A 26,688-nucleotide genomic window follows, 5' to 3' on the forward strand; every position below is an offset into this window, starting at 1 on the left:
ATTGAACTGGCAAATGGTGGGTATTTTTTTAAAAGTTAGTTTCATAAGGATGAGAGGTTCTTGGCTCCTCTCATACTTGAAAGATGAGCCCTCTGCAGACATACGGGGATAATTTATGTTGGACAGGAGCCAGCCTGGAAAGGGCGTTTGACTCTTTGTGGCACACACAGTTGCCCATTTTCCATCAACTGCAGTCATAGCCTATTTCGTCCAATTAGAAAATGTAGGCTTATTTTCCATGGATGGGAGGAGGGATGGTACCAGTGACCACAGGAGACCTACGACATGTCCAGTGAGAGCGCAGAAGAGAAACAGTTAAAAGTCTGAGACACGCCTGCTGTTACCAAAAGAACAGCTTTGCAAGCTCTTAAATGGCTGTTTAGTCCTGGTAGCTCATTGCTCTGGGCTTGAGAAAGAGCCCTAGAGCAGAAGTTTCCTACAGCTAAAGCGTGGCAGTGTCACTACCTCCCAGTAGCTCGGGAAGCTATCCATTCTCCACGTCACTGTCAAGGATCATCACGGCTGGTAGGGCTCCTTGTGGACTACAGGCCTAGAAAGTCTATAATGGACTTCTCCCTCCCAACCTGGTACCACTCCATGGCAGCCCCCAGACACACATGTGAGGCGAAGATCTGAGTATGTCCCCCTTCTCTGCTTAAAATCCTTCCCAAGTTCCCAGGAAATCCTGGTGACCTAGCGTGGCCAAGGCCCTCAAGGTATGGCTAGCACCCACCTCTGTCTCTGTCCCTTGCGTGACTTCCCTCCCGTCCCCTTTCCCTTGGGGCCATCAAGGCTTTGCTGAGCGACTAGGTCCTCTTCCAAAAAGCCAGACTGCACCCTAAAGCCTGGCCTGGGTGCTCCCCTACTCATCCACCCTTCCAATCTCAGCACTCAGCACCCTGACTGGCTTTCCTTGTTGACTTATCTGTCTCCCCAGCAGCTAGAAAAGAAGCTATGGCTTTTATCTGTATTTTCCCTAGGGCCTAACGTCATTCCCAGCTTCTGGTGGGTATTTAATAAATGATTATTGAATAAATGAACAAACAACCTTTCTGGGCTTCAGTTTTTCCACCAGAGGGAAAAAAATGGGAGAATTATCTGAGCTATCAGCTTTGTAGGGTTATTCTTTTGTAAATGAGAAATTATATGAAAATGCTTTCAAATCATCAGGTAGAATTTTGTTACTGCATACCATTGTTGGAGCTGAGGGATTTGAGAACAGATATCTAAGAGCAAGACTAAATGAAAAGAATAAAACAAAACAATTTTTTTTCTCCTTCCTCTTTTCCTTCCTCCCTTCCTCCTTTTTTAAGGCAGTCTGGACAGGAAGTCTCACCCTGCATGTAGATCATGTGACTAGTGTGTAAATCATGTGCAGACACCAAATACGGGCCGTTTAGTAGGGGTCACATGAACACCTGTGTTAGCTGAGTTACCAAATGAAAAATTCTCATTTAAGGAACAATTAGATTCTATGGGAAGATAAGCCCTCCAAAATGTGGAAGGACATAGCAAATTACCTGCTGTGTTTTCACCTGTAATCCAGGTGTGAAGTGTGGAAGACACAAGCACTGAGAGGAAGCAGGTCTGAGCCACTGATCAGCCAGCCCACTATGCCACGCTTCACACATGCACGCTCACATAACTTGTGCAAATCCCATGCGGGGTAGGCTACAACTGTGGACCCTAACGGTATGTACAACCTGATCACATTTGTAAAAATTCATCCATCTATCCAATCATGGAAAGATAGAAGTCTAAAAGCCTGTACAACAAATTAACAGTGATTATCTCAAACAGAGGTTGAGACCCTGAGGGGACTTTCACTTTCTACCTTCCTGCATTCTTCTTCTTTTTTTTAAGTACCTATTCCCTTTGTAACTGGGGGTGGGGTGGGGAGAAGTTCTTTAAAATCCAAATACAACCGAGTAGATCATGTAAGAAACGATTTCAGATGCCGCTATGGAATTTCAGTCAGCTGATTATGGTATGTGTCCAAGAACTTTCCTGCTTTCTAATAACAGTAGTCCTGGTGAGAATGTAGGTTGATGCCTGGTTCTTCACTTCTGTCTGACTACAGCTACGCCAACTACCACTCGGAAAGCCCCTGTTTTGTGTCCACCATTTCAAATCATCAGGTCTACATTTTACAACAACCCTCTAATGCAGCCCGGCATTACTAACCCTGTGATACCTAAGAAGAAAGTGGAGCTCAGAGCCATTCAACCTGGAACTTGCAGAGCTATCCTTCAAATCCAAGTGTGCCTAACCTGGGAAACCATGGTTTCTCTAACACACCCCATACTCGGTGACTCTGTGGGATGATCTTGTTTCTGTATAAGGGTTCTCTCTATGAGGTCAAATTTACTTAGGACGGCAAACATCCTACCCATCAATATTTTTCAAAAATCAAGATACATTTTTTAAAAGGTGAATGAATAATTTTAAAGGCTTTATAGAAAGTAATGCCTTAACTGTTAGTTCACAAACTTCTGTTTGGCCAGCAAATCTTTTATTCATTTATTTTTAAGGATTTTGTTTATTCATTTGATAGAGGGAGAGAAAGCATGAACAGCAGGGAGCGGCAGAGAGAGAGGGAGAAGCAGACTCCTAGCTGAGCAGAGAGCCCTGATGCAGGGCTTGATCCCAGAACCCTGAGATCATGGCCTGAGCTGAAGGCAGATGCTTAACCAACTGAGCCATCCACGGACCTTGGCCAGCAAATCTTTTATAAGCAAAAATCTTCAGGCCGAAGAAAACCCTAGATGAGACCTTAGAAAGAGCCAAATTAGCAGTTCTAGGTTAAAGGAACTAACAAAACTGAGGGAACTGCAGTTAAGAGACAAACAAAAGAATAAGCTATTTAATCTTGAAGAGGAATCAGAGGTTACCATAAAAGAGCAGTTTTCTTAATGTCCAGAAAATGTAGCTAAAGGAAACAGAGCCTGACAGACAAGCCTGTGAGGCTGAACTGGGCCGTTTTGATCATTTCCTCCAAGGCCCTGGTTTAAAGATGAGAAACCAAGATCCACACCTGAAACTGATAAAATATTGTGTGTCAGCTCTACTCAAAAAAAAAAAAAAAAAAATCCGGGACCCAAAGAGGTGTGTGCCATGGTGGACGGCCTGCTACAGTGGGGCGTGCGTCCGGAGGACACGTCCCCTTTCAGGGACCCAAGGAACAGGGCATTTCATCTCATTCAATGGCACTTTACTGAGCGACAAGATGAGTAGTCAGACACTCACTCATAAAAGAAAATTTTTGCGTGTGAAAGAACAATATCCTAATGCCTAGAGTTACACAGAACCCAAAATTAAATGCCAAGTAAAAAAAATTCAAGGAGAAAAGATATTTGTGCGAAGCCCAGTGCTCTTGTTACCACACTGGGAGGGACAGACCCCTCTAGAACTGGAGGCTTCCATTCTCCAGCCTTGGGGAAGGAAGAGGACAGAGGTACAAAGCATTTAAAGGTTCCTTTAGGGGCACCTGGGTGGCTCAGTTGGTTGAGTGGCTGACTCTTGGTTTAGGCTCAGGTCATGATCTTGGGGTCCTGGGATCAAACCCTACGTTGGGCTCCCCCAACAGTGTGGAGTCTGCGTCTCTCCTTCTCCCTCTCTCTCTCTGCTCCTCCTGCTTATGCTCCCTATCTCTTTTCTCAAGTAAATCTTTTTAAAAAAGCACCCTTTAAAATCTAACATTGCATGAGTGATTTGAAAAAAAGTAATTGTAACCCTATAAAAAATTAATCTGCTCATTGTACATTTCTGGGCAGTAGTGAGTTTTCACCCATGCTTGAACACCTGCCTCTCTCTGGGGCCTTTGGTTTGTCCCCGACATTTCTCTCCCCAGACCCTCATTTCTGCACATATGCGCTAGACCTGTAATTTTCAGAAGCCTCCCCAAGAACTGGTGTGAGTCCATGACAAAGTTACCACCTGTCTATAAAGTGCCAAGGAAAAGAAGGTCAACACTGTGAGTCTCCCAGTAAGCTAAATTTGTCCAATTTTTAAATCTACCAAGCAATGGCATTTGCTTTTTAAGATGTCCTCAATTAGTAAAATGAAAGTCAGCAGTCCCTCAAATTAAAATCCTTTTGTGTGTGTGTAAGTCTTTGAATTCTAGAGAACACGAACAACCTCAGGGAGAGATGACTCAAGCGTGGGGAGGTGGGGAGCGCCACCGGAGGTCACCACGCAGCTAAATAAAGTGGCTTCTCCAGCTCTAAATCAGGGCTCCCTGTTCACTGACACCTCATCTTTAGCTTGTCACCACCAGATCCAATTACCTTTTAGAGGGGCGCACCAACCTCACTCCTAAGTGCTCATCACTTTTCTCATTTAATAAATCTGAGGTAGCAGGAGGTGGTCTCGGCCAAGGCATCCACATCAGGCCTTAACAAGGGCCCTTGGCTAGAGAAGGGAGTTTGATAACTCAAATGTCCCCTTAATGAGGTGTAGTTTTGTCTCTAATGCTTTTAGCGTGACAAAGAGGTCCTTGAGTGTGGTTTTCTGGCAGGTCATAGATCCCTCTGGATATTTACAAGTCAAACGGAAGCCGTAACAGGGCTCTGCCAATCTGTGAGCCCACAGCCAGCGGGCAGAGGGCACTGCAGGCCAAATGAAGGCCATGTGCAACCCGAGAGCGCACGTCACCTGTTCCCTTCTTGCTTCCACGTACGTTCTCAGCACCGAGGCCTCAGTCGAGCAGTGTGGAAGTAAGAAAGCTTACTGTGTAAGTCTCCCTGCTGAGTATAGACTACGTTGCCCCCACTGGGTGTCCCTCCGCATTTGCATTCTTCGAGGTGCCAATGGTCTCAGCATGTAGCAGAGACACTCAAGCCACTGGGCTGAAGAAAGGCTGCGGGAACCCTGGCCGTCGAGGTGGGCGACCAAAATCCCAGAGCAGGACACACTGCCTCTGTGCACAGGTGAGCTTCTGGGGCTGGGCCCAGGTCCACACGGGTAGTGGGCACTGTGAGCCTCTCCAAGCCGAGAGGCATTGGAACACATCTGCTGAACACCGGAACGTCCCTCTGCTCATCTCACCCGTCAGTTCCTTTTCCTTGTTGCCTATAGATGACTAGAGGTGCCTCGGGGAGGATGGCACTGCTCCCTCTGTTTTAGAATCATTCATGTCGCCAAACACATCGCTCTCATGGGGCGAAACATGTATCATCATCTCCCCACTTTGATCTGTTTAACCCCCACCTGTTTCTACAGCATTCGTGCGCCTTTTCCTGTGGGCACTTTGAACGTGCACCACTTTTGCTCTTATTGGATGCAATGGGATGAAAGAGGCTTGCAGAACCCATCAAAACTAAGCATGGACCTAGCCAACCCCACAGACTGCTGAAGACTGGGAATGCCCTGGTGGGGGCTGGGCAGGCAGGGGGAAGGGCCCCGGTTTGGGTGTGGCCTGATGTTTCTAACAGCAAATGTCTGCCTGTCAACACCCGCAGCATTCACGTGGGGCCAGACTCTTGGAAGTGCCGAGAAGGACAAGGCCTTGCCATTAGCCCATCTCTTCTAGGACTGCGAGCTGATTTTGAAATCAGTACTGGTTGCCAGCTTGACCTCGTTTACTCAGTGCAACCTAGACTGTAAGCCCTAATGGTCTTAGGGGAGAGGTGGGGAGCCACACGGGGACACTGCAGGGAGAGGTCCGGCATAGACCCTCTTCCAAATGAACTGGAGCCAAGGCCAAGTGTCCCAAAGTGCAGGAAGGACACCAAAAATGCTCAGAGTACTGACTAGGTTCAAGATCATCCACCAGAAGTTCAAGATATTTCACTTCCATGGTGTAAAGCACATGACCCTAGAAAGCCCAATCTCTTTTGCTTTTTGTCGTCACACTGGGGACATGCATATAGCTTCTCAAATAGTCCCGACATAAGTTGGTGTGGAATTGTGTCCTGTGTCCCTGGATGGGAGCCAGAGCTGCTTTTAACAGCTTTATTGGGGTATCATTTGTATATCACAAAATTCACCCAGGTTAAGCATACAACTTAATAATTTTTGGGTGTCTGGGTGGCTCAGTTGGTTAAGCGACTGCCTTCAGCTCAGGTCATGACCCTGGAGTCCTGGGATCGAGTCCCGCATCGGGCTCCCAGCTCCACGGGGAGTCTGCTTCTCCCTCTGACCTTCTCCTTGCTCATGCTTTCTCTCACTGTCTCTCTCTCAAATAAATAAATAAAATATTTTAAAAAATAATTTTTAGTGAATTTATGGAGCTGTGTAACCATCATGACAATCCAGTTTCAGAACCTTTCCAGGATCCCAAATCAATGAGATCTTCCTAGCATTGCCAGGGTGTCAGCAGGGAAGTGCTTTTGCATTTCCTGGTCCAAATGAACCACAGGCCAGGAGGCATCTGTAAGAGATCTGAGGATAGGATGAAGTTAAACTTAGATCTTCCAAACCAGTTTTATGTCCTAAGTCCATCAACTTTAAAGCTGGCAACCCTTGGCCCCCAAATTGATTGCCATGTCCAGTGCGTATCCGTGGATCGGGTTGGAAAGCCGGAGGAGAAATTCCCAGCTTCCTCACGTGAAGAGGGGGTGCCAGTCTCATAAAGGGAAAGAAGTGGGGACAGTGGGATGAGATCTGAATAGGATGGGTGGGGAATGACGGTCAACAAAGCGACAGACGAGAAATGGGAAGGGTTGTTTCCAAGTCAAACAGTTGCTTCTGGATGGCTTAGCTCCCAGGAGGCTTCCCACCTTGGGCCCGCTGCTATCTCCATGCTTTAGTGGGAAAGAGTCAGAAAATCTCCGTGGTATTGGAGTGTAATAATAAATCCTGCCGTGCCGTGGGAACCACAATATATGGCATAATAAAAGTAAATGTTATGGCACTTGACTCCTTGGCCTATAATCTCCCATTCAATCGGAGCAGAGAGTCTTCCGTCAGCAAGAGAAAACTGGACAATTTAATTTTCATTTCTATTCATGCGCAGGCCTGCTCTGGAGCTCATCCATGGCTCCTATTATGTTCCTTGAAATAGGGGCCTGAAGTTTGATACACAGTATCTCGAACCAACATCAACAACTTCGTTTTGGACTAACTGATTTCATTCTAAATTACTGTGGGCTGACAGATGCTGGTAGCTGCCCACAGGAGATCGGAAAAAACCATGTTCTCTAATTCAATATTATAATAATTTAAAATTATAGCTTTATTAAGAGGAAACAAGTTTATTTATAGCTAACACTGATGATTTCTAAGGGCTTTCAGGGCTGTATTGGGCTATTCACTGTGGCCCACATTTGGACAGCTTCAATTGTTTGACTCACAAACAAAACATTCTGGTACAAATAATTTTCTTCTTACGTCAAAGCAATGAGCAAATGATACAAAAGCAGAGACACAAAGCAGCCCTGAAAGGTGCCAGCTCCTCCGAGGTATCCTGTCCTCCTTGATCCACCCATCTAACAAGAGCATTTCTGCCCCGGAGCCTAATGACATTCTGCTCTAAAATCCGTTCCCCCCTTGGCCTCTGAGAGGTTGCCAGATTCCTCTTTTCCCTTAGATGGGGATTTTGTGCCCGGTTTGGTCATCAAGCTCTAGGTCCTTCTTCCTCTTTTCTCCTGCTAAGGCCTTTACTTATCTTCCTGACTTAACTATCCCTTCTAAGCAGACGATAGCATTGATAATAGGCATTTCTATCGTGCAGCCCATGAAGGGACGTTACAGAACTCTGGAAGACAAGGTGAGGAAGTTGCGAGAGATGTCCGTTTCCTTCATCAGTGAAGAAGCTGCAGCGGGGAGGGGCGGGAGAGGCGGTGTAAACTACGGAAGGGTTTCCCGGCCTGGACGCAGCACTCTGCGCCCCTCACGCTTGGGTCTGCACGTGCCAGCCCTGCGCTTGGTCTCCTAGAAGGTCCTCATCTCTACTTGCAAACCCCGTTGGCGTCTACAACCTCAGCTCTCCCCAGCCTCGACCTTCTGGCTTCCGCCTCATCCAGCACTAACACAGGGACATCTGACCACATCTCAAAGTCAACAGGCTTAAGTAAATCCATATTTCCCCCCAGACTGGTTCCTCCCCCAGACACGCTTATTGCTTCCCAAGTCACTTTTCCCTAATCCTAAAACCTCACAGCTGACAAGGGATTCTCTCCTCCTCCCTGCGCCCCAACCCAGTCAGGGCCCAAGGCCTGGCAATACTTCTTTTGCTTTGCTGCTTCCACATCTAGCCCTTATTTCGTGATCTTGTGGGGCAGCTTAAAGCAGGGTCTCTCTTAACTGCCTCTCACCCGCACTACAAATAACCTGACTTCGCAACACCCATCTTTCCTTCATCCGATTGGTCCCACAGAGCTCCATCAGTTATCATCGGAATGCTTAGACCTGATCATGTCACTTCAGTGTCAACCCACAGCCTACCGAATAAATCACAGACGCGTCCCTCCTCCGCCGAATCCAGCCCAGACCTCCATCTATAGGGCAGCTTCCTCCGTGCTGCTGCGAACGCTCTCCTATGGCCAGGCTGATCTGTGCTCAGTTATCCGCACTTCCCATGGGATCTCCCTGCCTGCCTCTGCCTCAGTGAATCCAACTTCTAGATCCAGAGGAGTCTGCCCCCAACTCATGGAGCCTGCCCTAGCATCTGGGCACCGCAGAGCCTCCCCAACTGTGACTGGCATTACCTTCCACCACTCAGTGGTCAGTGAGACAGTCTGCTAGTGTTTCCTCACTTTCCACTTGCTGTCCCAGAGGCCCAAAGAGACAAAGCTGCTAGACAGCAGGGCCTGTGTATGAGGGCCTTAGTAGCCATTCGGCCTTGCCCTTGAGTAGATACTCAAGAATTTAGCGGCTGATTACAAGGCCACCGAGGATAGTTTCTTGCAATGCAAACAATATGCATGACATGATTAGCTTGAGGAGTTACGGCCTTCGGGGAGTAACGTCTTCTTGGTAAAATGAGAGCAAACTAAGCCTCAGCAGCTCTTTCTGGGCTCCCAAATACACACAACAGGGGCCCAGTTTCCACATATGAGAGCTTCCGTAGATGAACCCACTTCGATCAAGGCCCCCAACATTTCCAAACTAGCTTGTCAGACTGAGAAATATGAAATGCATATTTTGGTGAGAGTCACCCGAGTCATCTCCAGACCCAAAGAAAACAAGAGCCAAAGGCCAACGCTCTTCTCAGGCAAGGCACAGCCCTTTGTGTCCTGGAGGAGGGAGAACACCTCCCTTCCTGTGGGGGGGTCCCGCATTACCTTCTCTGCCACTTCACCAGCTGGCCATCCTGCCTTAAATTGTGGGCCTGAATGTTAAACCACAGTGGCAAGACCAGAACTTCATCAGGCTCATTCTGATGACTCTGTCTCATTCATAGCCAATCACTGCCCTGCTCTGCTCTGCTCTGCCCTTTAACCAGGTCGAAAGCTCCAGCAGGCCGGCATTTCTATTATTATTCCATCAGCCCAAGCTGTCAGAAGCCTTTGGTCGCGCTTCCTGACTGCGCTTCTCAAAGGCTGGGGTGGTCAAAAAGCCTCTGCAGACAGAGCAAATATTTTTGGTGTTTACAGTCACAATGACATATCCTACCACTAAGTCTTCATAAGATCAGGCCAGAGACTGCAGTCAGCAGTTGTAAAGACACAACTCTATTAGCAGGTTTGGAAAAATACAGCAGCCCAAAAAGGAGGAGTAACCCCAGGTGACAGGAACACTCACGTTAGGCACTCGGGTGCCTTAACTTATGGGTCCGCCAACGGTCAGATGTTCGTTTCTAAATCGAGCAGCCAATGCAAAAGATGCTGGAAATCTTCCATGGCAAATCAGTCCCTGAGAGTGGCTGCCAGAGGTTTGGGAAGGGGTGGGGGACAGGAGGGACATGGGTGTAGTTATAAAAGGGCAACATGGCGGGATCCTGGTAACGACGGAATGTTCTGTATCTTGACCGAGGGGGAAGATACACAGACCTAACACATGTGACAAAACCATAAAAAACTAAAGACACACAGGTACTAGTAAAAGCAGGGAGCCCACTGGACATGTCCATGTCAATATCCTGATTCCGATCTCAGACTGTAGTTTCATTATGACATTACCATTGAGAGAAAAGGGGTCAAGGGTACGTAGTTCTCTCTGTATTACTTCTCGCAACTGCATGCAAATCTCTAATTATTTCAAAGTAAAAAAATTTAATTTAAAAAGGCAAATTCCAAAATGTAGCCCTATTACGTAGAATATTATGACCATGATAGGTACAAATAGAAGATGTAAAGCTAAAAAAAATTCTTTTAGCCCCCAAATCTAGACTTCTTAAAAGGGCTGTCACCAGAGTCAGACCAATAGTGGCCTCAACCAGCACACATGCAACCTCGTGCCACCCACGCACACACCCAGAAGACCCTCTCACTTGCTTCCCCACAGAGACTTTGGCTACCTTTCCCTTCACCACAGTGCTATCTTGACCTTTGAAAAACTCACCCATGTTCTTAACTAATCAGCAATTATCACGCCAGACCTCATTTTAAATTCAAACTCAAAACACCGAGTGTTGACTACAATGAACTCGGCCATTCTGCATTCTCACCCATTCACCTTTTTACATTAAATACGTAAGTCACTGGAAAATATGAATATAAGTGTTAATGCCCACTTTTACAAAAGGCTTATTCATCACGTCTTTTCTTTAGACTGTTCTCCTAAGGTCAGGGAGAGTAAAAATTCCAGGCATTCTGTTTTAATGTGGCAATCACCATCACATCCCCTTTATAAAACCGCGACTTCTAACACCGACGGTGGGCTGTTAGCCTTCCCTTTAAATGGCTGTGTTCGTTCTCACCAGGCTGCTAGAAGGGGCAACCCAAACGCTGCAGTTCTTTGAAAATTTTGTGAAGAGAAGCCAGAACGCTAGCCTTACTCACCGATGTCATTGCTGCGATCCGAGAGATCCTTGTCCAGGATGCCAGAAATCGAACTGCCCACCAAGTCAATCTTTGGACCGTCACCCCTACATTAAAAACACAAGTCCAGGCATTCAATAATTGGTGTGTGTCCTTGTCATTAAGGAGTGTGCTGTGCATGGGGCGGGTGGCACCGTTGTCTGGGAGGGAGCCAGTGGGAGCCAATGACCTATCCAACCGCATAGGCCTCGGTCAGAACGGCCGACAGACTGGATGCCCACCTCTCCAGCACACATTTTCAGAGAGGGCTATTTTAATAATGACTGTTCAGCAATACACCTTCAGCCACTAACCCTCCCGCTGGTACACAGGGTACGACGCGGGGCCTGCTCCCACCCCATGGCCAAATAAGCACCAGCAAATGATAACCAGAGCCTCCCTTTTAAGGAGCAAGGAATTTAGCCAATGCTGCTTGTCAAAGGTCGGCTACTTTTAACCTTGAGAAAAAGATTTTCTGGCCTGAGTCGGAGGCATCAGCTGGGGTGTTGACAGGCACAAGGGGCTGAGTTTAAGGTCTGGCAACCTGAAAGCTGGCGCTAGGGCCCAGGCCTGTAAAATTAGATGGCTCTTGGGTAGGTGCCCCCATACCCGTCAGGACACAAGTGACTTCCCTCTGTATCTGGGCAAGGAACAGCCCTGAGGGGTGGGAGCAGGCCTCTGAGAAGAGGAGAGAAACAGCCCCCTCATGCGAGAATAGAAGGTGCCTCCGAATTCCTCCGAAAGGGCTGACCTCCTAGACCCTTTCAGGGGGATAAGCCCCGAACGAGATTATCTGTGGTCTGTGATGGTTGTGAAAGAGGAAAAGATCCTCACCCATAAAGCGAGAGGGAGAAGCCAAGGAGTTGTTCTGGGAAAGCAACAGAAATAGGCCATCTTGTGGCTCTGGGCAGTCACCATGGCCTGAAGCCAAACCACACAATGAGTAGCAGTTACTCAAGGCTCGCCTGTCAAATACCCATCATGCAGGGCATATGGAGAGGGCCGCGCTGGGTGGTTCCTACTCTGGAGGGGCTCACGGTCTCCATGGGAGAAACAGACAGACACACACACAGGCCCACACGGCACAGGCTGGGCAAGGGAAACGCACATTGAAGTTGTAGGGGACGAAAGGACTGGGTCAGTGCAAGGGATCTGTGTGGTATGGTCAGGGGCACACAGTGGAGGTGGCCTTCCAGCTGGGCCTTGGCAGGAAAGGGAGAGAGGATATATCAGTAAAAGGCATAATTAAGCAAGGACCCCAGGGGAGGTGGGAGTGCCCAGTGTGGCCAGGGTTCCCTGGGCTGAAGCCTGAGGTCCCCAGAGAGCAGTAAGAGCAGAAAGGCAGGCAAAGGTCAGACTGCTGGGCTGAGTACTAGAAGGTTCTGTTTGTCTTGGAGGTAATGAGGGAGGGAAGGACAGTTGAGGAAAGAGACCTATAAACCAGGGGACAAGGGAGGGACTTGATAGGGTCAACCCCTGTATCTCTTCAGTCAAGAAGGGGCAGTGGTCACAGCATTCAGTGTGACTCGCATATCCTTGTGATGGTGGAGAAGACCCAGTGGAAGGAGGTAAGCCCCAGTCAGTCCCCAAACAAACAAGACTGACCTGTAAGTCTTTAAAAGTAAATGTCTTAAAGTAAGAACTCTGGACCAACAGGGCTGGGCCAAATGGCTTGACCTCCACCGAGAGAAAACACAGCTCTAAAACTGTGGGTGGGTATTAGGAGACTTTCTGGGCTTTTCAGAGCTCGGCCAAAGTACAAGTTCAAGGAGAGCACGGACCACTGTGCTTGGAAGGGGGAAGCAGCTTAAGCTTTAGAGCAGAGCATTTGTTTCCCGCCTCAGCCCCACCTCCTGAGGCTGTGGAGTCCCCTAGGCCAGGATACTGTAGCAGACTGGGGGGACAGAGTAGACTCCATCCCCCAGCCACCAAAGGTCAGGTCCCACAGGACACACTCCTTTGGACAGACCCTCAAGCCAATAGGAGCAGTGAGACTGGGGAAATTTATTTCAAAACATTTTATTGGCAGGGCCCCAGTGGCTACTAATTAGAAGGTAACCTTCTGAATGAAATGTTTTGGGAAATGCACCATTATTAGTAGGAAAGGATTTTCATTTTGAAAACTACTTGAGGACTCCTGATCTTATTATTTTCTAACTACAGAGCTGCAATGTTTTGGTGCTGTCATTCTCCAAACTAACACAACTCAAATTATACCCAGAGCCAGACAGTCCTGTCCTTTTGGGAACACACCAAGGACCAAAACCTATGAGAACACGTGTTCTGTCCAGGGAGAAAGGTCACTTAGGCAACAAAAGTCCAGTTAATTCCACTGGGCTTTTTTTTTTTTTTTTTTTTTTTGCCAAGAGGAAAGTTGGTTTGAGGTGACACCCTGGCGGGATGGCTGGGGACAGAATCTGAGGGCGTGTTGGTGGGACAAGGAACTTTATGTAGCAGTTAATGATCTGTATCTCAGAACAGCTCAGCTCAGCTGCTTCTGAACATGTGGTTTATTCGTGCATTTTGGTAACTATGAATTTCGGAGCCGCCACTTCCCTCTTTGATTTGACAGCTAGATGCTTCCAGTCAACTGTGAGCCTATCTTGAATAGACTGTAGAGAACGCTACTGCTCATTACTGTGCTCATCATATCCTAGGCTTACTTTTCTAAGTAAGAAAAGTATTACTTTTCTACTTTTATTTGCCCCCTTACCGTCACTCTCAACTATTTTATTCTTATAGATGCATTTTTGGAAAGTTACCACAGAGCCTTTGGGGAATGGCTCAGGGTAAAGAGAAGTAATTTCTAAGAATAGGGTGTATGTATATCAACAGCATTTAAAGTGGGCATCTGCTTTGGCCCAGTTCTGGGAGGCTACGCTAAAGAAATTGTCTGAAATGACCAAATGGGTTTTGGAGATCAGTATGTTTACCACAGTGCTATTTGTAATAAAGAAAAACTGAAACTAGAATCTTTCATAAAGAGGGGAACAGGTGAATAACCTATATTTGATGGACTTTTATATAGCCATGAAAATGATATTTAGAAACACATGACAGGAAGAACAAAGGCTGGTGTGACAGTGGCAAAGGACAGAGACAAATTAAAAGTGACCTACTCTCTGTGTACATACACCCACAAGCCCTGCTTAGGTATTAGGAAGAAGGATCATTATTTCTTTTTAAGACTGGAAGAATATTTATGGTGACTCTTCCAGTGTGATGGGTGACTGCTAGTACCCAGCTCAGCCCCTGGCACACGACAGAGGCTCAAAAACACCTGTGGAATTCATAAGCATTTGCCTTTGTCCTCAAAGGGGAATGCATTATGCATTTGTTACAACAGATGCAATTACCCCCAACCCCCAAAAGCTGGAGGATATTCAATATGATCCCAACTATGTAAAACCAATGAAAAACAAATCAAATTACATGTAGAGAAAAAGATGGGAAAGAAACAGTCCAAAATGTTATCAGTAGTTATCTCTGGGATATAAGACTATAGGTAAAATTTTTCCTTCATTAAAGTTCACTTTTAACAACAGAGACTCATACAATTCAGGCAGCTTATGTTCCCTCTCCTTTCTCCCCAATGGTATTGCCAAGGACAACTGATTGCCAAGACAAGAGATGGTCTGGCCCTTGCCTACAAACCCTCCTTAAAGAACCTCCCCGACCACAGGTGCCCCTGGGATCACCTGGGCCCACACCTGGAGCTCACTTGGGAACCAGGTGGGGGTGTGTGGAGTTCCAAATCCTAGACCAAGAGGCCCAAGCCTTGAGGGATCATCTGAGGAAAGAGGAAGTACCATCCCCAAGCGACCTGTCCCCAGATGCTAAAGATCCAGAGGCATTCTGACAAGAAGGAACTGAGGATCCCTCCATCTTTCTGAGCCCTGATCCCACATGTCAAGAGCCAGACACAGGCTTTCGGCTGAAATTATCTTCTATCCAGGGCCAGAAGCAAGCCTATTTTGAAAACACAGTAGGTGTCATTTAAAAAAGGTTCTGATCCTTCCAAGTAAGGAAGCTGCAGCTGGTGTTTTGACAGTGTTCAGACTGTGGGTGTGGAAGCGTTTTACAATGTCTATTTGTAAATGCTTTTCACTGTATTTATAGACTCTTACAATAATGCTAATGAATTTCAGTTCTGAAAAATACCAGAATTTTTGAAATTCTCCAAAGCGCACGCTTGGAGTAGCTGACACCCAATGAGGCTGCAGCCCTCTATGGTTGGTCTCTGCTCTCCTCCAGTCTGCCCAACACATGGGTACCATTTTGGCAAAAAGGATGTTACTAAATTCAATGAGAAAAGAAAAATCTGATCCTTTTGGAATTTACTAGCTCCTGAGAGGGTTTATGTATGGTGAGTTTCCATGCCGTCAGCTGTTGAATAAAAAGAGAAAATAAAAGAAAGCAGCCATATCCCCGTATAGCCAAAGATACCAGAACAAGATTGTCCTTACTCCTTTCTGATTTTTAAATCAAAACAATGCTATTGTCTTGTATTTTTCTCAGCAGTTTTGGTTATGGACCCTTGAAACGCCTGACTTGAACAGGCAACCAGCGCGAGGTCTCCTTGCTCTACTGGACAGGGAGCCTGAACTGCAGACGATGGGGGGACTAGCTCAAGGACACTGGCAGGAGTGAGTGGAACCCACAATCACACAGAAGTAAGAGCTGCAGCTACTGCCTACTGAATGCCTATCCTGAGCAAGGCACCAGGATAAACTTTTGTCCGTTATTCAATTTTCACATCCATCCCTTCGAGTATCTGCTCTGCATGGAGGACACGGAGCCACATTGCCCAGAGCCCCCTTTGGTAAAGGGCTGGTTGCCCCTGCCGCTGGGGGTGCTGTTGTCCTCTCCAGGGACCACCTCAGTTACAGAGAGCTTCCTCGGCCAAGGCATGTCCTTTCTAGGGCAGCCCACACTCCACAGTATAAAAATCTTGGCCAGATCAGCCCAACACAGGAGGAGTCAGACAGGCCATGTCAGCCCCTTCCTGTGGTCGGCCAGGGCCTCAGTGAGCCGTTATCACAACTTGACTTCTCCCTTGGCCCAACGCTGCTCCCTGCTCCCTTCCATGGGCACTAAACCCTAAACAGAGCTGGCACACTAAATGCTGCCTCGGGGCCTGCTTCCTGACGATCCCCACCTGTGATGCCCTTTATTTTCATTACACAGATCAGGAAACGAAGGCTCAGTGACATGAAGTCACTAGCTAACAAAAGGTCACTAAAGTAGGGTCTAGATTTGAACCTATTAACTTTGACTCCAGAGCCCATGCTCTTGACCACTCCTCAAAGCTGCTTCCCTCAGTCTCTGGTCATGGGGATGGTGAGTCATCGAGAAGGCTGGGCAGCCTGTGCCAGTGCAGCTCACTGCCAGCTGGGTAAATCGCCTTTGCTCCCCAATTAAAAAGGATTCCTAATAAACAAGAATCACACACTCAACCAGCCCAGAGGTGCCCACTCCGGCTGCTCAGACCCAAGACAGGAGACAGGGCGTGTACAGTTGGAAATGCGGAAGACGCGCCATGGGCATCCCTGGAGAACATGAGCTCGGCCAGTGGCATGGCCCAATTTAGCCCAAGTTGGGACAGTTAAGCCAAGACATGTGGTCTGGAAAAGGTGTTGAAGCATGCAGGAAGCCGAGGCAAGCAAATCAGCAAATAAATAAACGGACGGCAGGACCAACGGCAGGCATCAAATGCCACACCCGAGAGACCCGTGACCCTTTTGGAGGTGAATGGGGCTGAAGGGGAAAAGAGGGAATCCACAGATCCCCACTGAAGGAAAATCTCGAGTCTAGGTGAGGACTCCTTCTGGCAGACCTCCTGCCCACTCTCGGAAGGATTTATTACCTTGATGTAAATGTTTGGGCTCTAACTGCCTAAAAATTGTTACAGGGCAAAGAAAAAAGCTGAGAAGGAAAGGAAAGGAGAGGAAACATAAATAGCCTGTCCTCATGCTCAGGAAACCGAGGCACGCCCTGTAAGTCCTGCTTTGTTTCCAGCTTTTATCCCACTCGGGAGGTGTCAACACATTTGGGTGGTGGCAGATGTCAATGTAAAAATCATAGAGAAATGACATGTTACCCTGTCTTCTTTCTTGTTCCAACTACACAGCCTTGTTTTTTTCCCCCCTTCTAATGTGAAACTACCCCACCTGACTGTGTACCTGCCTCGTCCTGGTCCAAATGTGCACCAAGGAAGTGAGGCCAAAGGAAGTGATCGCTCCCTGCTGGTGACATCGCACACTTAGGCTCTGACCGCTAAAACTGGGTATGTGTTGCCCAGCTCAAGCCCCTATTTTACTACAGACAAGGGTCTTTGCTCCAAGGACAGCAGTTAGGTGCCCGAGGCCACACAGCTAATTAGTGGCAGAGCTGAAACCAGATGGATGCTTCTTGACATCCGGTCCGATCTTTGCCCACCACACTTGGGATGGCAATAAACAAATGCGTGTCTGCATACACATGCTTTATGCTTCTAGAGATTCTCTCCTGTCTCCAATAAGCAACTGTAAGAGGACTCTACCCATCTGTAAAGGTAGCAGATGTGAAGCCAGTCCTTTAGGAGAGTTCCGCCCTGGGATGTCACTCCCCTGGGGAGGTAGAATCCTTCTGTTGGGAAAGGACAAAATTGTAACAGCGGTAAGCCCAGTTTCCTTCAATCATCAGAGGGAGGGCAGGAGGAGGCGCCCTCCGCTTTCTGGGAAATAAGGGTCCAAAGGTGCTGCTGATATCTGTGGGTCCCTACATACCCACCCGGCGGCCAAAGACATCCCAGGAATCACCAGCACTTTTGACTGGAACCAGAGCAGTTTTGCTGGCAGCTCTCCCCTTGCACTGCGTCCTTGTTTGGATGCGTACAAACAAGCTTGGCTATTTATAGGTGGTGAAGACGCCGTGGAAGGTGATGGGACATTGCCCACTTAATTTGCCTCCAAATTTCTGCACTCTGTGCAGACTCTGCAAGTGTGTGTGTGGGAACAGGCCTCTCTCCTGAGCCCATCCAGAGCACAAACCCACAACTCCCGAAAGGCAAAAGGAGGAGCACCTAGCAGCCCTCATCTGCAAACCCACAGCTGGGCATCTCAGAGGGGCAAGGGGCTTTAAAGATGCCAAGAAGAAGGGGAACTCATCTTCACCCAACTCAGAAAAGTTTGTGAGGTGCTGCTTGAGGGAATGTGTTCAAAGAAATAGCCCATGGAAGAAAGCATTGTATGACCCAACCAGTACTGGGCCCGTGTGAGGCATTTGGTCTCCCACTGGTCCCTTGCCTGATCTGGACCATCACTGGCAGAACCATCAGTGTGCGTCAAGGCCCAAGGCCTCTGGGCTGGGGCTAAAACCCCATCATTACTGTTGGTTCTCACAGCAAGAAAGAAAATTCATTTTAGGGGTGGGTGGAAGGAAGAGAGAAGGGTAGACATACACATGAAATGAGGTCAGCAAAGACTGCAGACATCCCTACAGTGTGAAAGGTCTTATCCCCTGTGCCCTATGGGAGTCCTCTGGTCTATAAATTATCTTCCCCTCCCTCAGTCATGGCCTTCCCTGAATCTCTAGCTGCTTCTGGGGGAGGTTGCTCATGCTTCCGCACCCTAGAGACCTCTTGAGGTGCTGTCCGAGAGTGTCCATGTTTCCTTCCTCCCTCAGGGCTATAGCACATGACCTGCCTGTCACCACGTGGAAGGCCCTCTCCCACCGAGGTCACCCAGGGAGCATCTCAAGGGAGGAAGAGAAGCATACATGGATTTGCCTCTCAAACGCCAGGCAAAGAGTCAGGGGCCTGAAGTGCGGCAGCTTGTTTAAATTTGCACACCTGGGCAAGGCGGGCCTCACTCTACCACTCAGAAACCGAGATGCAGAGAGGTGCACACCTTGCCCGAAGTCACCAGGTAGGGAAGTAGAGGAGTGGGCTGTCCGTCCTGCTGTGCCAGCTCCAAAGCAATGGGTGGGCAGGAGCCACGCCTAGCCTGGTTACCACGGGTAACTACCCCCTAGCAGAAGGCCCGGCCAGAAATATAGGTACTTGATGAATATCTGTAATGGATGGTCACACACACACACACACACACACACACACACACACACCTCTCTCATCACTGCATCCATCTACAAGTTCCCACTTTTCATCTTTTTTCCATAGCCAAGTTTCTCACAAGCCAAGTCTACATAAGCTTGGCCACCTGCCCATTCTCTCTTCAGTTCGTGCCAGCTCTGTCTCTGGCTACCAACCACTGTATAACTCCTGGACTGGGAGTGCCAGGGCCAACACTAGTGACCAAAGCTCGTGGATGCCCTTCAGTCTCCCGGTTGTACCCATGGTGGGGTTCTCACAGGGTGGTCAGCTAACCTCCAGCAGCAGCAGCAGCACTGGGAGCTTGCTAGAAATGCAGGTTTTCAGGCCTTCACCCAGATCTAGTGAACTGGACACTTTAGGGAATAGCGAACTATGTTTTAACCAGCTTCCAGGTGATTCTAGTACACACTCAGGTGTGAGACCCACCCATCTCCAGTTGCTCCATATTCCTTTCTTCTGGATTCCATGACATCCTACACCATCTACCCTTTTTGAAGGCTCCTCATTCTTCCTCCACCCTATAAAAAATATTGGCTCCACTCTCTCCTCTTCTCCCTCTGTAATCTCCTGGAGGGACCATCCCGCACTTGGAATTACCATCCATGAGCCAATGGCACGCACCTCTGTAACTACCAGCCAAGACCTCTCTCTTCAATTCTCCAAAGACATGGCTGGGTCTTGATTTGGGGAAAAGAAGGGAAACACTCAAACACCACATGATGCACCACTAAGACTGTTTGAAAGGCATTTTGAATACTTGAGTAGTCCAAACTCAAAATGATGGCCAAAGCACCCAAATGCTTAAGCACCCCAAACGCTTGCACTAGCTACCTTTCTCTTCCTCCTTTTTGATCCATTGGTGGATTGGTTTATACCTAGTAAGAGTGAAGAGGTGGGGGAGCGGGGGAGGGGCCAACACCCCTCACAGAGCCATTGAGACCCGGGAAGCTTATTTCCTGTTCAGTTGTAACCCCAGGGGCTGGAGCAGCCCGGCTGCCTGTGTAAATCTAAAGAAAAATGAACTTCCGTGTGGGTAAATTGGTCTCAAGAGAGACATCTGCTCTTCCCTAAGCACCGAGTTGATGTTTGGCATATAAATGTTTACTTAATCTTTGCCTCCAGCTCAAATGTCTCAGAGCTCCGCAGCCTCTTATCTCCTGGTGTGTCTCTGAAATCCATCTTCCATCTTCATTACAAGTAAAAGCCTTGCAGTTCCACTGTCCTTCCCACTGGATATGGCGTTTCAGTTTCTGTGGTGGAGCCTCCAACCCTTCCCAGGAAAAGTACCTCATGGGTTGACATTTAAAGCGATAGCCGTCTATTGAGTGGCACAAGTCTGGGAAGTCACCAGGTCTCCTGCACACAGCCTGGTGTCTGAGACCCAAATGCCCACCTTCTCACCGAGATCCCTCCTCCGACACATGCTTCCACATCTGAAGTCAACGCATGGTGACCTCCGGGATGCTTGAGCCACGGTACCAATGCCTCCACATCTAGCACCTCCTCTCTGAACGGCCAACTACCACCCTGATCATGAAATCTTTCTAATCACTGGCTGTCTTCAACTCCCAGAATACTCCGACGTTTATCTGGGAGGACACCAGCTTCTAGAACATCAGCCTCACCTCACTTTGGCTCTTCCCATCTTCCTGAGCCTATGACAGCCACCAATGCCAACCCCGCCTTCCCCTGGTCCCTTCACTTATGACCTTCATTCACGTTCAGTCACCCAGATTCGTGGCCCCTCTCTCCGTGGTTAAGTTCATCTTCAGACCTACTGCGCCTCTGAAGCTGTGAGCACACACCTCCCCTTTCTGACCAACATCTGTTCTTCCGGCTATCAGCTTTTCCCACTCCATGCTCGCTCACCTCTCCTCCTCCTGATGCCTTTTGGCTTCACTTCCTGCCCCTCCAGCCCAGACCTCCTGTCTACTACTCAGGGCCTCTGGAGCACCGGCCCTGCCATGCCCCACCCTGCCAGTCCCCTGCCCCCTCTACTTGGAGAGCACATGCTGCTCCGTGCTGTCCACGGGAGAGCAGACACCGGCCAAAACTCCCCCGCAGCTCGGAACAAAGGTTCTGCTCCAGCTTTCCTGCTATTTGGAAGAAAATGAAAAAAATATTATAAATTGGGGTACTTATGTTTGGGAGGATTAACAGACCTGCTCTAGCCTGCTTCTACCTCTTTCCCTATTGGGTTTATTCTTTTGAAGTCCTACACCTGTCCTGCCCCTCAGGTTTCTGGCTCGCTGCCTCCCACTGCATACAATTACTAGAGCTCAGAGCAACCTGCTTCCCTCCAGCATTTTCTTGGATTTTTCTTTTTCCTTTTTTTTCTTTTGGACTATCTCCCAAGTTCCAGGACCTCCTTTTACAGGGCTCATGTTTATTAAATCAATAATACACATTACTGAACATATAATATCACATGTTCATGTGTGTATACACACATGCAAAAAGGTTTAGGTACGTTCTGTCGATTGAAACATTTTTATGATCAAATATCAAAACAAGTGAGAAGGCTCTATACTTTCGAGCCTCCATTTTCTCAAGTGTGAAAATATGGGTGGACAGAATGCTTGTCCCACCACCACCGCCTTGGAAGCACAGTGGGCTGGACAAGATGAGCACTCTGGCTTCACACACTGGGAAGTAATAATGAACGCATAGCCAAGGTGCAGACCTTCAAATGAAGGAGGCACTTAGGGCCTAGTAGAATCTCCTCTCATCATTCAGTTTTTTTTTTAAGAGATAGGGAGGCAGGGGAAGGAGCAGAGGGACGGAGAGTATCTTAAGCAGGCTCCACGCCCGGGCCAGAGCTTGAAGTGGGGCTCGATCTCGATGTGGGGCTCGATCCCATGACCCTAAGGTTGTGATCTGAGTCGAAATCAAGAGTCAGACACTTAAATGACTGAACCATCCAGGCACTCCCCTCATTCAATTTTTAAATCAACTCTGGTACTAATTTTTTTTAACAGTCTTTTTTTTCCCTGTTATAATTCCATCTTAACTTACTTTTTGGAAATTGGAAGACTATTCTTACCAGTGGGTAAGTATGTTAATGGCATGCTTCCACTTGCTCAGGCTGGACACAAAACTGTGCAAGGGCATCATTCTACTTCTCCCAGATGTGGTTCCTGGAAACCGACCTGCGGCTGAGCCCCAGGATTAGAGAGATCCAGAACAGTGCCTTGCACACAGTGGCCCCTCAATACATTTCTGTTAAGCAAATGTATCCAAAAACGACCCCCCCTTCTTAAACTTGTGCATTTCTTCATTCTAAAAGATACTACTTCCTATTTAAATGGAAAGAAACCAATCTCTCCTGGAAGCCACATTTGGCAGGAGGTTTCTGGCTGGTGAGAACAAATAATGACCGTGTGTCCATGTGTTCAATTCTCTGTCCACCATCCAGTCAGGCAAATCCTAGAGAGGATTTGGCTTCCTACAGTAGATAATACTTTCTCTTTGGAGGACCCATGATGCAAAACTGTCTGAGCGCTGCTAACATTCCTACCTCAACCAATTGGGTGGAACAAAACCAAGTTCATAGACCGATATAAGGGCTGGTTGTCCAATGTAACTGCTTAGCAAAAAATATGAAATGCGTGAGGCACTGAGAAATAGTAAGACTTTCTATTGATCTTCTTAAATTGATCTTCTTCAATTTTGTAATGTTGGAATCCATGGCACGCTAGGTACAGAACATGGGACCCACATGGTGCAGAGCTTGTACAGGGCCTGGGAAGGATGACGAGAGAGGCAAAAGTGAACAAAATGTCAGCACTGGCACTCCCTGCCTTTGTAGGAACCATGGCATTCAACAAGTGTGTTATATGAGCCACTACCATATGCTCAACCCTGTAGAGCATGTGGAGATGACAAAACACACTCCTGATCTGCTTTAAATCTGGTAAAGGAGTCCGGGGGTGTGAGCATCCCAAGTGGCACAGCATGGGGCCCCACACTAGGCTAAACACGGGGTGTCAGGCTTTTGGAAGACAGAGCAATCCTGAGACATAAGGGAAGGCTTCCAGAAGCTGGGTGTGCTAAGTGGGCTCTGAAATCGGGGAGCATTAATAGGTGCATGAGAGGCAGCCAGGAAAGGGGAGGGCACTGTCAAAAACTTGGGATAATCGAGACCAGGGGTTCTCGAAGTGTGGACATAGGCCAGCAGCATGGAGATTACAACCTGGGAGCTTGATGGAAATGTAAGTTCCCAGGTCCAACCTGAGAACTACCAAGTCCACAACAGTGTGGGCGAGGCCCAGCGATCTGTTTGAACATGGTCTCCAGGTGATTCTGACCACACTCGAAATTGACAGCCTGCTCTAACCACCATGTTAGAGTAGGCACTGGGCTCCCTTCAGCCGGCTGAGCAAGCGGCCAAAGGAGGTATTGGTTTCCCAAATGCTCCCAGCCTTGCCTGCGTCTGCCACTTCCTAGGATTGTCAGGAAGGAAGCCAGCGCCTCTCCTCCCTTGTCCCGTTTCTGCAAACCGTGTGCCCTGAGGGCTGGGCCACCATGGGCTAAGTGGGAGACCACCCAGGTGAAGAACAGTTATATTTCCCACTGGCTTATATACACAGCCCTCCTCATGCGTCTTCCCCAGCGAGCCATACCTCTAACGGACAAGCGGATGATGGGAGAGTTGGAGGTGGAGAACAGCAAGACAGAGGAGAGATGCGAAGGGGGCTTCTGGGAGTCCAGAAGGTCCCAGTTACAATTCACTTTCCCCTTGCCTTCAGGTCCAACTGGGGCCTCACAAAGCCTGTACCTATCCCACAATGAGACGGTTGAGAACAACCTTTGAAGGCAAAGAAGCCATTGGAATTGCACTTCTCTTCAGATCAGATTAGAACAGGAATATTCTGGAAATTGTTACTGACTTCAGGGAAATGACTGTAGCCCCTGGAAGACTAACAGAATTTGGCAGAATGTGCCTTCCCTTCCCCTTTCACCCACCAGAAAGAGATACACAACCTTTGCTCTCCAGTTTCTCTGTGTAGCTCATATTTTCTTCAGAAACACTTTGGTTTACGTAACTGTTTTCTTCTGGAGTGCTAGCTGCTGGGCCAGCCATGCTACTGAGCCCTGGGCTGAGGTCACCGGGGCGGTCACATGGCCCTGTCTCGCGCATATGCACACAGGCTTCTATCTGTCGGCGGAAGAGGGCATGACATGTAGGGCCTGACCCGCTCAACAGTGGCCCTGGTCCCATGAGTCTCCCCATGGGCCATCACATGGGGGCAGCTGTTTGGGCCTTGGGAGCTGTTCATAGAATGATGCGGGCAAGCCAGCTGCCACTCCGATGGGCCCGCCCACACTGAGGTCACTGGCTGCATGTTCAGCTGGGGAGCTGGCCTCCCGCGCTTGGGCCATCGTGCGTCCACCACAGCCGGCGGAGCTTCTGATGTGGCTCAGCCACTCACAGAGCTACCTGCCCCTACATCTGGGCAAGGGCGGTAGCGGGGTTTGTATTAAGAGTGAATGGGTCCTGCTACCACGTGGATGAACCTTGGGGCCATCAGGGTAAGTGAAATCAGCCAGTCAGACAGATGCTATGTGGTTCCACTTACATGAGCCATCTAGAAGAATCAAATTCACAGATGTAGAAAGCACAGTTGGTCCTTGAACAACACGGGTTTCAACTGTGTGGGTCCACTTATACGTGGATTTTCTTCAATGAATACAGGCCAGTACTGCAAAATCTAATTTCTCTTCCTTATGATTGTCTTAATAATGTTTTCTTTTCTCTAGCCGACTTTATTGTAAGAATACAGTCTATAATACATAGAACATATAAACTGTGTTAATCGACTCTTTACATTGGTAAAGCTTCTGGTCAACAGTAGGCTATTAGCAGCGAAGCTTTTGCGGGGGCACAGTTGTACATAGATTTTCAACTGCATGGGGGTCAGTACCCCTTACCCTGCGTATTCGAAGGTCAACTGTACACTGGTGGTTGGCGGGGGCTGGGCAAGTGGGAAGGGGAGTTGGTGCTTAATGGGTACAGAGTTTCAGTTCTGCAAGATGAAAAGAGGTCTGTGGATGGATGTGGGTGTTTGCCCCACAATGCAGATGTCCCTGATGTCACTGAACTGCACACTGACCAATGGCTATGGAGGTCAATTTTATGTCACGTGTATTTACCATGACTTAAACCTTGTTTCCTAAGAAGTAAACGAGCCCCACATTGGGTGTAGAGATTACTTAAAAATTAAATCTTAAAAAAAGTAAGAATGACAATGGAACTAACGTTGATTTATAAGCATGGGGTTACACACCTGGGGACTGTCGTGTTCCATCCTTTTGTCTGCATTCCATTATCATCCCCAATTTATAGGCAGAAAAAGTAAGGTCTCGGAGAGGAGCAGTGACATGCCAAGGCCCGCCCACCTATGAGCAAGATGAGATGCAAACCAGGAAGCCTGCTGACTCTAGCCCAAGGGCACTGAAGCCCCATGTGACTCACCAGGCAAACTTGGCTCAAAAGAACAAAAATCTGGTGAGTGACTGTGTGCTGACAGGTACATGGCAAGACCTCCAGGCCAACAGCTTGCTCTGCTGTATGACACCAACACACATAATACACACGTACTAGGAGAAAGTTCTGGCAGCTAACTCGGGGAACTAACACAACACTTCTTTGCTCCATGGTGGGCAGCTCGGGCCCTGGAGCACAATATCCAACTCTGACTCCCCACTCCCGACCTATGTGCCCAGCCAGCCAGCGAACAAATGTGAGTTGTGCCAGGCAAACCTCAGAACCGCTGCCTGAACAAAGCATGTCCCTTGCCTTTGAGGGTCTCACAGTTTGGAAACACGTACACAATATTTGCCAATGACGGGTCCTTGGTGCCACAATAGGGCTGCACAGTCCAGGGCCAAGGGAGCCTGGGGCTGGGGCAAGAGGCACCTCAGAGCAGGGAGAGGGTCAGGGCATGGAGCTCCCAGTGAGTGGTGCACACCCGAGGCCAGGGGGACATCCAGGGATGACGGCGGTCGTGATACCCACATTTCTAGTCTGAAGGGCGGCTGGCACACCCTCAAGAAGCTCAGGGAAAACCCCTCCGCGTGAGCACAGTCTACATGTGGGATACCTGATTCCCATCTGCTCAGCCTAAAACCTGCACTGTGCATCCCGGCCTCAAACCCACTTCTGCCCAAGCACAGAAGAAGCAAGAACAGAAGTAGCTGGAGTCTTCAGACAGCTTTGCTAAAAGGTGGAAGGGCAGCTCCGTCCCCTCTCCCTCAGCTGGCCGCACTCGAGGTCCCTCTCCTGTGGCCCAGGGCCAACCCTCACCCGCCCCCCGTGGCAAGAGCAGAGCAGTACCTGGTGTGGGTCAGCGGACCCACTGGTCGTTCAGGCCTCCTGGGGGGCAGCGCACCGGGTCTGCTGAGAGAATTGGTCTTGGGTGGCCGCGGCTTTTTGGGCGGTATGGCAGGAACAGAGGGCTTCTGTAAATCCAGTTTTGGCTCTCTCTCTGGTCTTTCTTTAAGTCATTGTTTAAAAAGCATAAAGAAGACAGGGAGATCTAGCGTAAGTGACAGTACTTAGGGGCAGACTGCTCGTTTCCTGTATTTAAAAAAAAAAATCACTGAGGCTACTTGCAAAGGTGAAGTTGGAGGGTGAAGAGCATTATTTTTTTTTAATTTGTATTTATTCATGTATTTTTAGAGCCTTCTTTATTT

General features: G+C 48.4%; 1 protein-coding gene across 10 annotated transcripts in view; it reads right to left on the reverse strand.

Annotated features, from left to right (window-relative positions):
• The window catches only part of SH3KBP1 (SH3 domain containing kinase binding protein 1), a 335,619-nt gene that overhangs the window by 16,163 nt on the left and 292,768 nt on the right, over positions 1-26,688 (reverse strand). For all 10 annotated transcript variants that reach the window (XM_032840763.1, XM_032840758.1, XM_032840760.1 and 7 more), the window contains 2 exons: positions 26,330-26,489; positions 10,884-10,969 (listed from right to left, as the gene is read on the reverse strand). In XM_032840763.1, coding sequence (XP_032696654.1) covers positions 10,884-10,969; positions 26,330-26,489 — 246 coding nt within the window. The remainder of the gene's footprint in view (positions 1-10,883; positions 10,970-26,329; positions 26,490-26,688) is intronic.

This window comes from Lontra canadensis, unplaced genomic scaffold (genome assembly GCF_010015895.1).
Source record: "Lontra canadensis isolate GAN:19392208 unplaced genomic scaffold, GSC_riverotter_1.0 scaffold116, whole genome shotgun sequence".
NCBI classification, from domain to species: Eukaryota; Metazoa; Chordata; class Mammalia; order Carnivora; family Mustelidae; genus Lontra; species Lontra canadensis.